At 39.9% G+C, this 19,446-nt stretch overlaps 2 protein-coding genes across 2 annotated transcripts; one reads left to right on the forward strand and one right to left on the reverse strand.

Moving 5' to 3' along the window:
• Window positions 1-1,098: 1,098 nt before the first annotated feature.
• On the reverse strand, window positions 1,099-4,939 carry LOC143633361 (uncharacterized). The gene is made up of 3 exons (XM_077101678.1): window positions 3,472-4,939; window positions 2,557-3,376; window positions 1,099-2,389 (listed from the first exon to the last, which is right to left on the reverse strand). Exons 1-3 carry the CDS (start codon window positions 4,937-4,939, stop codon window positions 1,099-1,101), a joined length of 3,579 nt encoding a protein of 1,192 aa, XP_076957793.1.
• A 3,778-nt stretch (window positions 4,940-8,717) lies between these two features.
• LOC143633369 (uncharacterized) lies at window positions 8,718-10,323 on the forward strand. The gene is made up of 2 exons (XM_077101686.1): window positions 8,718-9,503; window positions 9,740-10,323. Exons 1-2 carry the CDS (start codon window positions 8,822-8,824, stop codon window positions 9,823-9,825), a joined length of 768 nt encoding a protein of 255 aa, XP_076957801.1. The 5' UTR covers window positions 8,718-8,821; the 3' UTR covers window positions 9,826-10,323.
• The last annotated feature ends 9,123 nt before the right edge of the window (window positions 10,324-19,446 follow it).

The following is a 19,446-nucleotide window of genomic DNA, read 5'->3' on the forward strand; positions in this document are numbered from 1 at the left end:
TAAAACAAATGTAAACATAAGAACAAATCTAGAATGCTATTGACCAAATAAAGCAATAAAGAACAGAAGGTATCTAATCTCAACATCACCTCTTAGCAAATACAGTTGCCCTGGATGGTATGAAATAAAGAAGACAAATATAAACAGTCAGAGAAGTAATTACCTAGAGAGACGACAGGAAGCAAGTGATCAGTCCATAGTCGCACATATGATCTGCAAGAAGACAATCGACATTGTTAACCTAACGTAGATAAAGAGAAGATATGATGCAATCAGCAAATTAGTAACAGTGATTCTTACTTACGTAGTGTAACTCTTGATGTTTTCGGCTTTGGTTTATGTCCTTTTTTTCTCATACATACATATAACTGCCATATGTTTGTGGTGGCCTGCAAGTGTCATTTTTATGAGTGTCTTATGAATGCTAGTGGTTAGTACGCAAAAGTATATATGAAATAAGGATTATGTCAGTTAAATGTATTATGACTTTGTGTATGGTGGTTGTTTCTGTTTTAATGTTGTTAGGTGCATGTGTTATTTATTTCTTCTAGAAATTCAGAATATACGACGTTTTTGGTTATGTCAGGCTCTTCATTGGTGTCAGGAATTATCAATATCTTTAAGGATTCGGGTGAGGTCGCCCTTGAAAGTGCAACGTATAGTTGTCCGTGTGCAAAGACCGGATGTGGTAGGTAGACGCCTATTTTGTCAAGTGATTGTCCCTGGCTCTTGTTTATTGACATCGCATAGCAAAGCCTTATCGGGAATTGTTTTCGTTTCATCTCGAATGGCAACTCATTATCTTTGTGTGTTAGTGTTATCCTACGAAGATAGACACGATGCCCTATAAATTTTCCTGTCATAATGCGAGTTTCAATCACAGTCGGTAAGAGTTGTGTGATGATTAGTCTCGTTCCGTTACATAAGCCGTGAAGAGGGTTAACGTTCCTAAGAAGTATTACTGGCGCGCCTACTTTTAGTTCAAGAATGTGTGGCGGTAGACTATTAATATTTAGTAGGTTAAGATACTCCACGGGATATAGGGATTCGTTGTCATTGTGTTCACCTGCTTGTGCAACAATTGAGTCTATGCTGGTGTTATACTAAGTACAGATGATGTACTGTTTCGTTCTTAGGACAAACGATAGCCTTAGATGACAATGTTTCAGCTGATGGGTTCTGTAAGGTTTGGTCATCATAGATAAAGTTGATAAGGTCCATTAAGGCACTCTCTTTGTTTGGTATCAAGTACTGTGAAAGGATTCTTACTTTCTTGGTGAATTCGGGGTCGGTAGGGTCAGGGGTTCCTACATTTCCGTCACCTACGGCTACTAACCATGATGAAAAGGAAGAGATGAGATCTCTTTGTTGAACGGTTAGGTTTGGTTTATGAAGCCGTATGTTTTCAGTCAGCCTGTACACGTTGAAGTGTGGCCAAAGGTGAGACCTTGGTAAGGAAGATGCCATTATAGTAGCCTTTGAAGCTTTAGGTATTATTGGTAACGTTTGCCTGAAATCACCGCCAAGCAATACAGATTTGCCACCTAATGGTTTATGGCAATTATTGAATAAGTCTTTGAGTGATCTGTCTAGTGTTTCAAAGCATTTTTTGTCATTCATTGATGCTTCGTCCCATATGATAAGACTTGTTTCCTTCAGCAGTTGAGCAAGTTGTGTATTCTTTTTGATGTTGCATGTTGAAATGTCTGTCATGTCTAATGGAATTTTGAAGCGGGAGTGGGTTGTCCTTCCTGAGGGCAGTAACAATGAGGCAATACCAGAGGCTGCAACAGCCAAAACAATTTTTCCTGTGGATCGTAGGGCAGCGATGATTGTTGTCCATAAGAATGTCTTGCCCGTTCCGCCATGTCCGTATACAAAACATAATGCTTGTTGATCCGATGACATGGCAATCATGACGCAGTCGTATATCAATCTTTGTTGTGGGTTTAGTTTTCCTAGAGAGGATAAATGTTCGGCTGCCAACAAATGTATGTCATAGTTTTTTTCATCCATAAGTAGCTTGTTTTGAAGACGTTGTAACATGTTAGCATTTGGCATTGGTAAAGCGTACTCTTTTAAAGATTTGTTTGAAGGACTTGACTGGAGTAAAAACTCGACCTCATATAGGACATACTGCTTTAAGTCATCTTCGTTTGCAATACCATACGTTCGTTGACCATCATCTCCCATTTTTTGCCAGTGCTTGTTAAATAGTTCGAGCGGGTTTGAAATATCACAATATAAAAGCATTTGGACGAAAAGGGCTCGTAATTCTGATGCAGAGGCCCAACACGATACTTCATCAATTGCGGATGACCATTCTTTATCATCTCCTAGTAGCCCTAATGCCTCACATGTGGCACGAAATGTCAGATTTCGCCATTCACTGTACGTATGCATGTGTAAGAATGACAACCCTTTTGGTAACCCAGTAGCATGCGTAAGTAAAAGGCCTCACCACAGCTTGGATGTATGTATATGAGTCTTCCTATTGTGGCTTGTGTGTTTAACGATCTCCTGACCCATGATCTTGATTGTGATCTCCAGGAATACTCCGTGAGGTAGTCTATGTATCGTAGGTGACGTCCGGAGTCGTCGTGTCTGTTGTTATGTAGCCACTCAGTTAACGTGGTTCTTCTATTGAACATGTTGGTGACAAGAGTATCAAGATGATCATTGTCCCTAAAAGTTATGTTCTGCATATTCTCTAAATGAACAGCAAGGGTTTGAACAGCTGGAATTCTATCATGAATATAGAAATTGAAGATCCTCCATGACGCCTCATGTGGGCATATGAAACGACCGTCAAGGAAATTTTGGATCTCGTTAAGACGTGAAAATTCTTGTTGTGAAGGATTTGTTCCGTCTTGCATTTTTGTTACTGTGTAATGCACACGATCGGCACCCTTCGATATATATTTGAAAAGGTACTTGATAAGCATGCTCCAGCCACAATATTCAACGTTGATGTGAGCCATGAAATGCAAAGAAAGGGTACGATTGTATGGAACAACGAAGCCGTTGTCAATTTTGACGTCACCTTTAAGGACCGTGAAACTATCTATTTGGCGTTTGTAATGTACATGGCCTTTGCTGTCAAATGATGTCTCTTGTTGATACGGTTTGGGGAAGTTCTTGGAACACGTACCCGATGACATGCATGTTGATGTTGGCTTTAATAAACCACACGGGCCATGAATCATAAGATCAGTAACGATCTTATATAGATGTGGATCAGTAGAAGGATCTGGAATTTGCGCTGAAATGTAACGGTCAACCTCAGACGCATCTTTGATTTTGTACAATGGAGTAACCCACAGAAGCAAGTGGCAGTGTGGAAGACCTCTCTTTTGGAACTCAATCGTGTACACATCTGTTATAATGTGAAAACAAAGTAATGTCAATATATGATGACCTTCACATGAAAGCTAATTCATTTGCAACGATATTGTAAAAGCAATAACTCACATGCAACAATTTCACCAAATGGCCTCTTTGTCTTTAGAAATTTGATAAGAGACTTCACCTTCATTTGGAAAACTCTAGCAATGATGTCAGGACGGTCTTGCGGTTTAAGTGATGGAAATCCGGACATGTATCTCTCTATTTCTGGCCACTTAACATTACATGTAAAAGTGATGAAGTATTGTGGTATACCATGCACTCTACAAATTGCTAGGGCGTCTTGATAATGCTTGTACATATAACGGGGCCCGCCGGTAAATGAAGATGGCAGGAATGTACGCTTTCCGATGTCTCGACCTTCAGTGTCACCACGCTGCACTGCATCATGTATACCTTGAAGGAATTCAGTACGAAACATCTTTTGGTTATTTCTTATATAGTCAAGCCGGTTTTCTTCGATACACAGGTAAGCATCAACAATGAACTGTTGTGAAAGACGACCGCCCCTCAAAGGTAACGTGTATAAATTGTGTCGATCATGAAGTAGATAGCTATAGTACATGTTGACAGTTAGTCGCTTGTCTCGTGAACCATCAGTGACACGCAAAGAAAGGTCTGGTGACCAACCGCTATCGCCATACGGGAAAATCAATGGATACTGCAATGGCATGTACAATCGATGTAACTTGCTTATCCTTTGTGGTCTGTCATCTTTATGGCGGATGACAATGTCATATTGATGACATGTAGGGTCACCATCAGATATAATAGCGCCAAGAGTCCCACCAGATGGTCGGTCGTACGAACGATTCCTTTCAAACCCGTAAAGACAAATACTAAAACTCGGGGTCTCAACAGAGGAAATGAGATCTTTAGCGGTTCGGAAAAGTTTGACCAATTCGTTACAACGTTCAAGTATGTCTACCAATGTACTTACAGTTTCAGGATTGAGGTGAGACTGACTTTCATTAGTAAAAGCATGAAGTCTATTTGAAATTTCATTCTCGGTGTCGTAAATATACATTTGCAAAAAACGCGGTCTTTCGTTAGATGGCGGACAAAGGGAACCTAGCCAGTGATGTATCTGGCCAGAGATCTTGAAAACATATGGACCAGAGCCTCGGTTAATGGTATTATCAACCTTAGCACCGAAGGAAGTCATGGAGAAAGCAGAGTTGTAAGCCCTAATGTTCGTCATGAATTCACTCTGTTGGAAAAGATGAATGATGGTGCTATAAGGTCTTCTAGGAAGTGGTAAGACGACACGACCACCTTTGCAACATTGGTTGTATATAAGATGTTGACGCGAAGACGCGGACACTATCCGTTCATCATACCAGAAAACAGCACTACAAAATTGACACACCCTGTTACAGTCGCCGTTGTCAATGTAGAACGGGGAGACAATATTAGAATGTTGGACAATAGATGATTCAACATTAGATGACTCACATCCCATGTCATGGGTTGACATCAATGATCGAGTAGATGGCGTTTGAGAATTAAGACGTTGTCGTTTACGTTGTGACATGTTTAGAGGATCAGTTTGTTGTCTATGGTAAACGAAGGACGAATCGTAAAGAAAAAAAACACTGTCTAATAAATTATGAAACAGAAAGTAAAACTCACTATAAAGAAATAAAGCAATCTGGTAGAAGTACAAAAGACATACCTTAGAGCAGGCCGCAAGCAAGCAAATTCGCGCACACCCACATGCACCAATAAAACTGTTACAAATAAGAAAGAGAGCGACTGTAATTAACACACACACTAAATTCATAACAGACCATCTGATTAGAGTACTTGTAAAATAGGAAATGAAAATACACAAAAGTAGGACAAAATACAAATAATTGTTGGCAATCTATTAGGACAAAATGAATTGCTTTAAGTTCTTTTGAATTCAATGAGAAAAAAATTATTTCATTTAGTTACAATAATAGGTATAGTATCTGTATGTTTAGAATTCAAAAGGGAGATGAGATATTTAATACAGGATTCACAACATATTAACAAATTCAAATTTCAAGTGAACAACAACGCAATCGATAACAGAAAAAAGTAAACCCACTTCCATTATTGGCAAAATACTAATAAATTATACCTTCTAGAAACTAATTGAAGTGTAAACATGTATAACGCAAAACCGTAAACTCTAATCAGCAAAATCACACATGAAAAAGGAGGCGTGGTGTGGTCCGGTGAAGCTACTTCAAGCGGTGGTGTGGTCCGATGAAGGTGAATTAAGACGACTCTCCGGTGAAGCACAAAACCCAAAATGAAAACTAAAGTAATAAGCAATTAATAAAAAAAGACTCCTTGTAGCAGGTAAAGCAACAAAGCACGTGGAAAGACAATAACACGCGTCACCCAACGAATCTACATAACCATGATGAGCAGAGTACAATTATTGATTCACAAAATACGATAAGTTACTTAGAAATTGTATGTTTATAAATTGTGACACGTGTTGTTTTTTTTATTAAACCTTATCTTTCTTTTTTCATTCAAAACTAAAATATCATATATGTCATAAATCAATAATTATTCACATTCCTTTTATACTCTATTTATATTATGTTTATATATATATTTATAAAAATAAATATTAAAATATTATGTATGTTACTATATATTTAAAAATGCTTGATGAAATCAAAAAAATTAACAACCCATGTTTGTTAATAATTGAAAAAAATATAATTTCAAATATTATCAATAACATATTATACTATATTGTTAAATATTGTAAAAAAAACAAACTCGAATATGTTTTCATTGAACGAGGCTTGCAACGACTCGTGGGCCTTTGTTTTCACTGGACATAGATATTATGGTCTCGTGGGATGATTAAGTGGTTGAGTTCCCCATTCAAGTCTTCATTTACTCGTTGTGGTCATCATTTGTTCGTTAGGGCATTCATCTGTTCGTTTGAAAAGTGTCGCTTCTTTTTTCATTGAAAGGGACTCGCAACGACTCGTGGACTTTGTTTTCACCGAACGAGGATATTATGGTCTTGTGGGATGATTAAGAGGTTGAGTCCCCCATTCAAGTCTTCATTTACTCGCAGTGGTCATCATTTGTTCGTTAGGGCATTCATCTGTTCGTTTGAAAAGTGTCGCTTCTGTTTTCACTGAACGGGACTCGCAACGACTCGTGGGCCTTTGCTTTCACCGAACGAGGATATTATGGTCTTGTGGGATGATTAAGAGGTTGAGTTCCCAATTCAAGTCTTCCTCTACTCGCCGTGGTCATCATTTGTTCGTTAGGGCATTCATTTGTTCGTTTGAAAAGTGTCGCTTCTGTTTTCATTGAACCGGGCTCGCAACGACTCGTGGGCCTTTATTTTCACTGAACAAGGATATTATGGTCTCGTGGTATGATTAAGGGGTTGATTTCCCCATTCAAGTGTTCATTTACTCGGTGTGGTCATCCCTTATATATGACTTATATATTTTGAGGAAAGTTAACGCACAAATAAAATTAACACACAAAAGATACAAATAACTAGAGTAATTACATATTTAACCTAGTAATTAACTTATAAAAAATAATATAATGTAATAATAATTACTTTAGTTCAAAAGTTTTAGTGTCATAATAAATATTCCAATTAACATACTTACTCTAGTTCTTTGTACATTTTTCATTATAAAAATAAGTCTTAAAAAATTAATATATAAATAGGCATGAGATATTTATATAAAACACTTTTTTTTATATATAAAGGATTTAATATATAAATCGGCATAAGATATTTAAACAAAACATTACATTTGAACTTTATATTTATATACTTAAATATTGATCATGTATTTATCATAACTAATTAATTAACTTCAGTACTATGATAAAAAGTTTTAATAAAGAGGACAAGAATTGTAACCAAAGATGGAGAGACAAATTTTTTGAATGAGAATTATTGGGGTGTGGGGGCAAACACGGAGAAATCATGCTCTGTCTGGGCATTGAAGCTTCTTAATTTACATTCATATTCATTTCATTTGCAGATTTGCTGTGATATATATCAGACAACTTTATTGCACCATATACATACATATATGTATGTATCTATATACTTATACGTACAATATTTAGCATCCTAACACATACATATGTATGTATCTATATATGTATGGATGCATGTATTGTTAGTATTTAACTGTAATTGGATTAACTGGTCCATCAATTTAATCAATAATAAACATTAAGCAAGTTGGAGATGTGCGGAGTGCACCGTGCACACGTGCTTTTAGTTTATTATGATGTTAGCTAGGGGCGAAACCCCCTAACGAACACGGGTCCGAAGGCAACGTCACCGGTTGTGGTGTCCTAGGGGCGGGAACCCCTACTGGCCTAGTGGGGTGGGAAAAGTCTCTGGCCGAGGTTAATATTAATTTATGATTATGTTCACACTTAATCATATGTATTTAATTTTGAGGCATATTAATTAAATTTAAAATTTGAATTATAACATAAGACAATTATATATCTTAACCCTAACTTCTAAAGATATATATTACGCCCTATTCGATCAATTGATCGATCTCTGGTTCATCTTCCTAACGAAATTATGTCTCAATTTCAGAGGTTTATCTGATTAGAGTATTTTGGAGAACCACCAAAATAACTTTTAATCTGAAAGTTTTCACACGACTCTCTGTATTATCCAGGTTGTTATTTTTTTGTGAGCTGCTATTCATACACCCATAATAGTTTTAGAGATGGTGTATGAAAAAGAGAAATTGTACATAAAAATATAAAAATGGTGTATGAATAACAAAATAGGTGTTTGAATAGACAATGTATTTTTAAATTCCCAGCATGCATGCAAGTATATTATGTGTATGTATATATATATGTATGTATGTATGCATGCATGCAAATGCAAGTTGTAGGTATATATATGTATATTGTAAATTAGCAAATGCATAGATGGCTAACTAGCTAGCTGCTGCTACCGTGTTATTGCACGTACTACATATATATAATTATAAGACTTCCAGGTTACTTAACTAACTTTTGAAATTTACTCATGCACCGAATCACACACACACAAAGTACAAACTCATCATCATCATCTTCCCAACCATTTATAATTAATCAGACACCGGCCGCCATTTGTTCCTAATAGTATCCACATATTTATGTTAAATATTTGTGAAAATATTGATAATGATCTCATTGTATAGAGATAGGATTTGTTCCCATAAATTATGGGATTCGATAGGGCATTCTCCAATGGATCTATGGCACCATCTCGTTGAACCTCATCAACACCATTCTTAAACTTGTCACCACCGCTCATGAAGCTTGGACGACTCTTGAAACCCTTTTTCAAGACAACAAATCGTCTCGCTCCATCTACCTCACCCAGAAATTGAATAACACCCGCCTTGACAACTTTGACTCCATGGCCGCTTATTGCCAAGAAGTTAAAGTTCTGGCCGATCAACTGGCCAACGTTGCTACTCCTCTAACCGAAGAAAAGATGGTTCAACAGTTGGTTACTGGTCTGAACGAGCAGTATGAAGGTATTTCCATGCTCATCTCCAACCTCACACCACTGCCCTCGTTCCATGAAGCTCGGTCAAAACTCATGCGCGAGTATAACCGAAAAACAAACATGGCCCAGCTTGCCTCACAAACCGCCGGTTCGGCACTCCATGCCACCACCGCCAAATTGGAGTCACCTCGCCCAGAACATCGAACCACCGAACCAATCTCAGATCGTGGCAAAGGCCGTGGCCGAACAAGGGGACGGGGACGCGGTCGAAGCCGTGGCCGGTCTTCTTCGGGGCGTGGACAAAATTTCTCGGCTCCCATGCCGGGACACTGGGTTTTTCAGCCCACTTGGGTTCAACCGCAACCATCGGCCTCATGGAGTAACCAACCCCCCTGCCCGTACCCATCTACACCACGATCCACCACTAGTCAAGCTCCTAGGATTCTTGGACCGAGGCCAAACCAAACTTATGCAGCCGGGTATACTCCAACCGACATCGAGCAGGCCCTCTACACCATGTCCCTCAATCCTCCCGACTCTCCATGGGCTATGGACAGTGGTGCCACAACTCACATGACTAATCAACCAGGTAACTTCTCGTCTTATTCTACTAATAGCACTAATCGTAATATAATCGTTGGAAACGGGTCGACCATACCCGTCGTTGGACAAGGTGATCAAACCCTAAAACCACCATTCCCACCCCTAAAATTAACCAATGTTCTATACGCACCCAACCTAATTCATAATCTATTGTCTGTACATCTCCTAACTACAGATAATTGGATATCTATTAAATTTGATCCTTTTGGTTTTACTGTGAAGGACCTCAAGACACGGACCCGTATCCTCAGATGCAACAGTTCAGGTTATCTCTATCTTCTGACGCCACAAATGCTTACCAAAGTTAAATCTCACTCAGCAAATGTGGCGATTTCTCAGAAACTGTGGCATCAACGTCTTGGGCATCCGGGAACTCAACCTTTGCAAACCCTCAATAAATCCTCTTTTATTTCGTTTTCTAAGTCGAATAATACTTTGTGTGAACCTTGTGTTTTGGGAAAAAGCGTTAAGCTCCCGTTTAAAGATTCTTGTAATCGCACCTTTGCACCTTTTGACATTGTTCACAGTGACCTTTGGACCTCCCCAGTTTTGAGTTCCGGGGGTCACCGATATTATGTTTTGTTTATTGATGATTTTTCAGATTTCATATGGACTTTTCCAATTGCTAGAAAATCACAAGTTTATAACATATTCTGTAAATTTTATAACCTGATTCACACCCAATTTGAAAAACGAATTAAACAACTTCAATGTGACAATGGTAAAGAATACGTTAATAGTTCCTTCAACCAGTTTTTCGAACAACAAGGTATGATCTTTCGCCTCTCGTGCCCATACACGTCCTCCCAAAATGGGAGAGGGGAACGTAAAATTCGTACCATAAACAACATGGTTCGGACTCTCCTTGCCCAAGCCAATCTACCTGATACATACTGGCATTACGCTCTCGAAACCGCTACTTATCTCCTAAACATCATACCCAAAAAACCCAACAAACTCAACAGCCCCACCACCACCCTCTACAATCGATCTCCAACATACGAACATCTTCGTATGTTCGGATGCCTTTGCTATCCAATCAAACCGCCGACCACCATTAACAAACTTGAATACCGTTCAAATGCTTGTGTTTTCCTCGGTTACCCCACCAACCATAGAGGATATCATTGTCTCGACCTCACAACTCGTCAACTAATCACTTCCCGTCATGTGATTTTTGATGAAACTACTTTCCCATATACTAACACCCCATCACCAACACCGAACCCTTACGACTTCCTATCCGATACCCCCCACCCGACCGTCTGGCACCATCTCCAGCCAAATGCGTCCCTTACCACCACCATAAGACCCAATCACGGTGGTACCTCAACACCACCTCACCATCATCCCAACACCACCAATCACACCACACCAACCACCGCAGCTACGCCGGCGGGAACCCCTTCACAGCCGGCTGCTCCCACACCGCCATCCTCCCCACCCGAAATCCTCACATATTCTCGCCGACATAGAACTACCACACCGGCCACGAGTATTCATGCACCCGTACATCCATCCTCCTCTCCCGCCTCACAAGCTCAACCTCCACTGCCCCCGCCTCAACCGACCCAAACAATGTGCACCCGCGCAATGGACGGGATCTGTAACATCACGTAAATTTTGGGCCAAAAATGACAAGTTTCTAAAGTCAAAGGACCAATTCTACCAATTTCCAAACCCCAGGGACTAAAATGAAAAATCTGCCTTCTGGACCTATCGCGCTACGCGACAGGGTCAAGAAAGACACCCATCGCGTACCGCGATGGGGTGTCTGACACACCGTGACACGTGTACCACGTGGCTCACGGTGTCAGCGTCTGCTGCCACGTGTCACCATGTGTTGACACGTGTGGCGGCGCCTGCCACGTGTCAACACGTGGCAGGCCTACCCCGTGACTCGACAACCCTATATCGCGGTACGCGATGGGGGAGTCAGGGAGCCCATCGCGTACCGCGATGGGATCCAATTTAGGCTATAAATAGGGCAGCCACGAGCTCAGCCCTCTCACACCTCAATTTCACACTTACTCTCTCTAGTTTTCTCTCACTACCTCGTAAAGCGTGCCAACGCTCCGTCTCGATAAACGTGCCCCAAGCCTCGTTTTTCCGTGCCCGTTATCTCGATATACGTGCCAATCCCCGACATCCCGAACAAGAATGAAGTACTGCCCGACGACCCGGTGATTTTCTCGAAATACGTGCCAAAGGTGTTGACGTCTCGAAAGGCGTGCCAAGTGTAAGAAGGTGTTGATCAAGTAGAAGTTGATAAGCAAGCGGCGTCGAAGTACTGCCCAAGTGTCTAGGGTGTTGCCAAGCCAAGCAAGGTAGGCATAATGCCCGACCAAAATAATAATAAAATATTGAAAGGGCTTAATACCCTAAGTCAATATTATTCTCGATAAACGAAAGAAATATATAACAAAGAAAAGAAAGAAAAGAAAGATAATATATATATATATATATATATATATATATGAATATATATAAAGATAAGATTATTCTTTGTTATAGAAATATATTATTTAAGCATTATGAATATACTTAAATAATAAAAGAAATACGTTTCTTAAAGAAGAAGAAACGTCGGGTTTTCCATATAAACTAAAGGTTTATAAATTACTATTAAAACTAAAGGTTTTAAAGTAAATAAAAGAATGAACTAAAGGTTCATCGAGATGATAAGACTAAAGTTCTTAAGCCGGATCGTGTATCCGACTAATGAATGTTATACTCGTACTATAGGTGGGAGATAGCGAAGGAAGAACTAACGGACGGTGTTGGAAGCCGATCCCATTGAAAGGTGAATACGCCCTTATTTTACAAACTTGATTTCAAACAAACAAACGTGTTATGTGTAAAGCTTTACATGAGGCTACGTGTCTCTAAAAACATTATAAATAAGAGTATAAGCCAGCCCTCAGGCTATGGTATACGTTTGTCTGGATCCTTTCATATGTGGAACGCGGTGGGCACATCGCACCACGCTTGGTCACGACCTCCAGCCACGATGGGCCGGACCTAAGTTACGTCCGAGTGGGGAATGCCCATGTGTATATTTATGGTACCTAAGTTATGTCATAAACGCTGCGGTGTTTCGCTGAGGTGACCTAGTGTAGAGACTCAAGTTTATAGTGATTGTTGTTTTAACTTGATTATTCCTAAGCCAAGATGGGCCGAGGCTTACGTGGTCTCGAGGGGTAATTATGTAAAGAAAATATTTTTGCGTCAGCATATTCACCAGCATGCGTTGCTGACGTATTTTATTTAGCATTGTGCAGGTAATCAAGATTAGAGCTTGAGAAAACGAAGAAGCTCAAGTATCGGATGGCTCGGATAGTTTTATGTAAATATTAAAACTTGGTGGTTTTGTAAAACATATAAACAAGTAAAACCAAACGAGACTTTTGTCTCGTCTTTTGTATTGTAAATATTTATAATATCGATCCTTATATTTTAAAGTCTTCCGCTAATAACCATAACTCTGATTTATTTACAAATATGGTACCAACTATGGTTCATACTCCTAGGCCTAGATTGGGGGTGTGGCAGGTTGGTATCAGAGCCATCGATCTTAGCGAATTGGGTATCATAAAACAATACCCAAGCTTCGATTCAAGCGTAGGAAATATTTATTTGTTTATTTGAATAGGGATAAGATTGGTTGGTAACCCTTTCTTTCCCTCTCTACATTCTAAACCACCCAAAAAGATGTCAAATGAAGAATTAATGAAGTATTATGATAATGAAGCAAGATGAGCAAGGAAGTATTTTAAATTCCCCAAGGACATTATGAGCAAGGATTACTTTGAGTCATTTTTCAACTTGTAACATCCTAAAATTTTAATTATAAATAAAGAAAGTTATGTTTAGTGATTTCACGTTGTTAATTATTTAATGTCGAGTAAGGAGGGAGTTGGGCTTAGATTGCGTAAGATGGGTTAAATGAGAATGGGCCTCGGGTCCGTGGGCTTTGAGGGATATAAATATCCCATCCCAAACCCAATCTTTCATTTCCACCTTCTTTCTTCACACACTCAAAACACACACATTCTAACCGATCAAGATTCGAAGCCGAGACCAGAGATTTTGTTGATAGATCTGAGTTGGTAAGGTAAGAACAAATCCTCCAAAGCTAATATTACTGAAAATGGTTAGGATTGGATGGGTTAACCGGACCCGAAACCCAAACTGCCCAAATTGGACCCCTAAAACGTCGATTTTAGGCCGATTTGATGATTGGGATTTGTAGGCGCCGATCATACGATTCCGTGGGTACCAAAATCGAGTTATTTGGCTAAGAAACGAAGGATTTATGGGCAAACAGATCTGCAGCGCGATAACTTCGCCTACAAGATTAAGTTCGCCTGATGAACTTCGCCTTCAAGCGTAACTTCGCCTTCAAGCATAACTTCGCCTAAGGTTTAACTTCGCCTGAAGCCAAGTTCGCCTAAGGATAACTTCGCCTACGGCCAAGTTCGCCTAAGGTTTAACTTCGACTGAAGCCAAGTTCGCCTAAGGTTTAACTTCGCCTGAAGCCAAGTTCGCCTAAGGATAACTTCGCCTACGGCCAAGTTCGCCTAAGGTTTAACTTCGCCTGAAGCCAAGTTCGCCTAAGGTTTAACTTCGCCTGAAGCCAAGTTCGCCTAAGGTTTAACTTCGCCTGAAGCCAAGTTCGCCTAAGGTTTAACTTCGCCTGAAGCCAAGTTCGCCCGAGGTTTAACTTCGCCTGAAGTGAAGTTCGTTTAGAAAATAAATTAAAAACCTAATGGAAAATGTGTTAAGGCAGTTATCGAAAATAAAATTTTTCCAAGCTGACCTGGCAGCTTAACCCCAGCCAGGGGCTCTGCCCCTTGGACCCCGCTAGGGGCTGCCGCCCCTAGAACCCCGCTGCCAGGGGCGCTGCCCCCGGACCCCCGTTCGTTGTGGGTCATATATAGATAGAAATACAAAACGAGTAGTAGTAGTTAATTGATATGTGTAAATATTATACAGTTAGCCGAGCCCAGTTAAAGAAAGGAATTACGATCAACGGCGAGCGTAACAGGATCCATGTGAGTTTCTAGCCCCATTCCTTGTTATGTTTTCGGGGCTGTGTGCATACTTGATGTGTTGTTAATACATTTATCCTAAGTGATAAGTGTATGCCATATGTGATATATGTGATATGTATGAATGATTGCTTGATGGTACGTGAACGATCTTCGGATATTGTACGTACTGTCAGGTTGTAACGTTATAAATATGGTAAGTATGATATGTATGTTTATGTGTATGAACGTAATAAAGTTAATAAAGAAGGAAATGACGGTTGTATGGTTGTATGGTTACGAAAAGGGTACCGAGCCCTAATAATACTCGAGGTATGATGTATGGTTGTATGGTAACGAAGAGGGAATCGAACCCTACTAATATTCGAAAACAAGGGACCAGACCCTTATAATATCTGTGATGTTAGGGACCAGACCCTTATAATATCTGTGATGTTAGGGACCAGACCCTTACAATATCTGTGAGGATAGGGACCAGACCCTCATAATATCTGTGATGTTAGGGACCAGACCCTTATAATATCTGTGATGTTAGGGACCAGACCCTTATAATATCTGTGAGGTTATAGGGCGAAAGGCTCTTTAAAACGTATGATTATGAATGTAAAGAAAGTATGTAAGTAAGAAAGAAAGTATGTAAGTAAGAATGAAGGTATGAGTACTTATGTGTGTATGAAAGAAAGTTATGAGGTTAAGTACGTATGTATGTAATAAGGTATTGTATGGTATTGTATGATTAACTAGAACTCACTCAGCATAGCTGACTTTTAGTATGCACGCAGGTGAGTAGGATGAGACAGCTGGCTTGAGTGGAGGACACATGGCAGAAGACTAAAGCCTGACATCTGAAGATCTGATATGTTTTATAAGTTATGTTTTGATTTTGAAAGACAAGATGAATGTTTTAAGACATGATTATGAATTGATATGTAATGTTTATGAAAGTTTTATATTCCGCGTAAAGTTTTTAATTAACTCTGATATTTAGAACTGTGTTTATGAGTAAATCCAACACGAAAGTAGGGTTACCGGTGACTGGGCCTTACACAACTCCAACGAAGGACCTAGCCAACATCCTAACATGGAACCAAGTCCTATCTATCATTTGGATAATACACCACATGAAGTGTACCAACCGCCGAGACACTCGAGTTATCATTCCACAAGTCTACCTATATATCAAACATCGGAGGTACCGACATATTATCCTTCCGAAATTCCGACTTGTCAACCCATGGAGACTCCACCCCATTACTCAGATCCAATATATGTGCCACCAAATCCACACCCGTCATATTATTTTTTCGCAAACTTACCAATCATGGAGAAACCCAAATCTCCATCTTCCGAATGGATGAAATGTCACTCCAACCAAAGGAGGTGGCATACTGGCACTTCAACCATAGATACTGCCAATTCTCAAGGCCAATCCCACAAGCCCAAGATGAGGGTGATTATGCCATACGAAAAGATTCACATGCCGGCAATGACGGAAGAAGAACTGGAGAAAGAACTAGAAGAGGAAACTGATCCGGAAATGACCGAAAAGGAATCCAACGAGGAAACCGACCCTGAAGAGGAATATCCGGACAATCCAAATGAAATAACCAAACCAATGGAGGAGAAACAATCAACCCCAAGCTATGGATCTGTGGACCCGTACATGCAATTCCTCCATGAACTCAAGGGAAAGGCGTCAACAAGTTTCCCACCATATCAAGGCGAGATTCCATCCATTGAAGAACACACCAATGAAATTCGTGAGCAAAATGAAGCAGCCGATGCATTTTTCAATTATCCCTCCGATGTGACTGCATCACCATACCCAGATCCCAAGAATCACTACGACATTGTGACGATGGGTTACCGCGACACACCACCAAGATATGGGTATCCTACTGACATACCGCAGTCCCAGGAGAAACATTTGGATCGAGCATTACAAGAAACTGATGAGTTGAGGAAGAAGATTGATGCTGATGGAAAGAAGAAAAAGAAAATGAGAGACAAACTTCTTCGCAAATGCAACAAGCTCACTAAAGTTGTGAGTAAGTTTATAAAGATTGAGAAGAGGATGGCATGAGAAGAAAAAGTATATGTGCATAAAATAGTTTGTATGATATGTGTATAATATGTACCATATGTAATAAGGATAGGATCTTATATATTGTTTTAACAATATATAAAGAATGTTGTAAATTAATATACATATCATTTATGATACGTATATGAATGTGAAATAAATAAAACTTCTATAATAAGAAAAGAAATATGTTAAATTGCAGATCAAAAAGATATAAAAGATAAAAAAAGAGAATGTCTAGACAAAGAGATAATCGTGAGGTTTCCCTAAAGGAAGCCGAGAAACGAGAAGCGAAAGGGAAAGGTCCCGAGAAAGCACAAGAGGATCCGATTCCTGAAAAATACATGAATCAAATACAACAAATGATCGATAAGGCTGTTAGAGAAGCATCTGAAAATAGATCCCTAACGAAACATTCTCATTCTGAAAATCCTTCTCGAAAGTCTGTTTCCAAACCCCGATCTAGACTCTCTCGCATGGACGAAATCATGCACGAATCAAATGCCGATGGAGGCATAAGACAAGAATTTAAGAAACTGAAAATCGGGGGATGCTCGTTCAAAGACTTTAAATATTACGGACCAAAAGAATTTTACGGCGACAAAGGAGCCAACAATACCGTACGGTGGCTCGAAGAAATGGAGACAATAGTGATCACAAGCAAGTGTACGGAGGAGGAAAAGATCCAATACTCCGCCTTGATGTTCAAAGGCGAAGCACACAAATGGTGGAACGCGTTACTCCTAAGTAGGGAAGAGAAGTAATGTATAGTTTGACCAGGAATGAATTCAAGGAGTTGATGATGTCAAAATTCTGTCCGATGCACGAGACAGACCAGATCCAAACCAAGTTCTTAGCTCACAAGGTTGTCGAAACAAACCTTCGTGAGTATAACACAAAATTCCACGAGTATTTCCGTTTAGTTCCCAGCTAGTCACGCCCGAGTCTAGCAAAGTTACACGTTACATATGGGGACTACCTCGCGAAATTCGTGATATGGTAAGATCGCACTTGCCACAAACTACTGATTCCGCGATGGAGTTAGCAGGATACTTGATGGGTGGAATGATCCGCAATAAGGAGGAAGATAGGAAGGTTGTACCAGCACATGACTCAAGAAAATGTGGAGATACCCGCTTCAAGGGTAAAGGGGTTGACCAACGAAGGTTTAGCTCCAATTTCGGTGTCCCTCAATGCAAAATTTGCAAGAAGCGTCATTGATGTAGATGCAACTTCGCTACCCGAGTCTGTGAATCGTGTAATAGACCAGGCCACGCAACGGCCGATTCCTGAAAAAAGAAGATGACCTGCTATAACTGCAAAGAGATGGGACATCTTAGCTTCGAATGTCCTAAAAATAAACCTGCGACTGGTGGTGCGGGTGGTAGCGGTCAAAAGAATGAGCCCAAGAAGGGCAATGCGAGAGTTTTTGTCCTTGACACAAAGAAAGCGGCTGACATGCCGGAAACTATAACCGGTACGTTTCTTGTTAACAACGCCTATGCTAGAGTCTTGTTTGATTCAGGAGCCAATTTAAGTTTTATAGATTATAAATTTTGTAGTCTATTAAAGGAATCTTTAATCAAACTTAATAAAACTCTAAGCGTCGAAACCGCTAATGGCAACATTGTTAAAATCTCCAAAGCTTTAGAAAACGGAAAAATCTTGTTAGCCGGTTATGTTTTGCCTATTCAATTGTTACCCATGACTCTTGCTGGTTTTGATATTGTATTGGGTATGGATTGGTTATCCAACAACCATGCACGTATCCTTTGCAATACCAAGACTGTTGAACTCCAAGCCTCTGATAAACGTACTATACGAATTGAAGGGGACAAGGACGCTGGCCAAGTTAGTCTAATCTCCATGATAAAGGCTAACAAATGTTTAAATCAAGGATGCTTAGCATTCATGGACAATGTCACCGAGGAATCAAAATCCAAGGAACTTAAAGATGTTCCCGTTGTTTCCAAATATGTCGATGTCTTTCCCGACGAACTCCCCGGCATTCCACCCGATCGTGAAGTAGAATTTAGAATTGAACTTATTCCTGGAACTGCTCCGATCACTAAATCACCATATCGTCTCGCGCCAACCGAGATGAAGGAACTGAGGAAACAAATCGACGAGCTCCTCGAGAAAGGTTTTATACGACCAAGTTCATCACCGTGGGGAGCGCCGATACTATTCTTAAAGAAGAAAGATGGATCCATGCGGATGTGCATTGATTACCGAGCTCTTAATAAAGTTACCATCAAAAATCGTTATCCACTTCTGCGTATCAATGACTTGTTTGATCAGCTTCAAGGTGCTAGCTATTTTTCCAAGATTGATCTTCGTTCCGGCTATCACCAACTCAAGGTTCAAACTGAAGACATTCCTAAAACCGCCTTCCAAACGAGGTATGGCCATTATGAGTTCACCGTTACGCCATTTGGACTTACTAATGCTCTAGCCGCATTTATGGATATGATGAACCGTATCTGCAAGCCTTATTTAGATAAATTTGTAATCGTTTTCATCGACGACATACTTATTTACTCTAAATCTAAGGATGATCACGAGAATCACCTTCGAACCTTACTTGAAATCCTTAGAACCGAGAAGTTGTACGCCAAGTTCTCGAAATGCGAGTTTTGGTTACACGAAGTGCAATTTCTTGGTCACATAATAAACTTTAACGGAATTCAAGTAGATCCCGCTAAAATTGAAGCTATCTCAAAGTGGGAAGTTCCAAAGTCGCCAACCGAGATCCGAAGTTTCTTGGGATTGGCCGGCTACTATCGGAGGTTCAT

This window comes from Bidens hawaiensis, unplaced genomic scaffold (assembly GCF_021521415.1).
Source record: "Bidens hawaiensis isolate Kalapana, Puna unplaced genomic scaffold, B.hawaiensis_p1.1 tig00006709_1, whole genome shotgun sequence".
NCBI lineage: Eukaryota > Viridiplantae > Streptophyta > Magnoliopsida > Asterales > Asteraceae > Bidens > Bidens hawaiensis.

Coding starts and splice junctions, on each gene's coding strand:
- LOC143633361 (XM_077101678.1), bottom strand. CDS start 4,939: ATGTCACAACGTAAACGACAACGTCTTAATTCTCAAACGCCATCTACT. Junction 3,377..3,471: donor ATTTGGTGAAATTGTTGCAT/GTGAGTTATTGC, acceptor ACATTATAACAG/ATGTGTACACGATTGAGTTC. Junction 2,390..2,556: donor TACATAGACTACCTCACGGA/GTATTCCTGGAG, acceptor GCATACGTACAG/TGAATGGCGAAATCTGACAT.
- LOC143633369 (XM_077101686.1), top strand. CDS start 8,822: ATGGCCGCTTATTGCCAAGAAGTTAAAGTTCTGGCCGATCAACTGGCC. Junction 9,504..9,739: donor TCACATGACTAATCAACCAG/GTAACTTCTCGT, acceptor TTTACTGTGAAG/GACCTCAAGACACGGACCCG.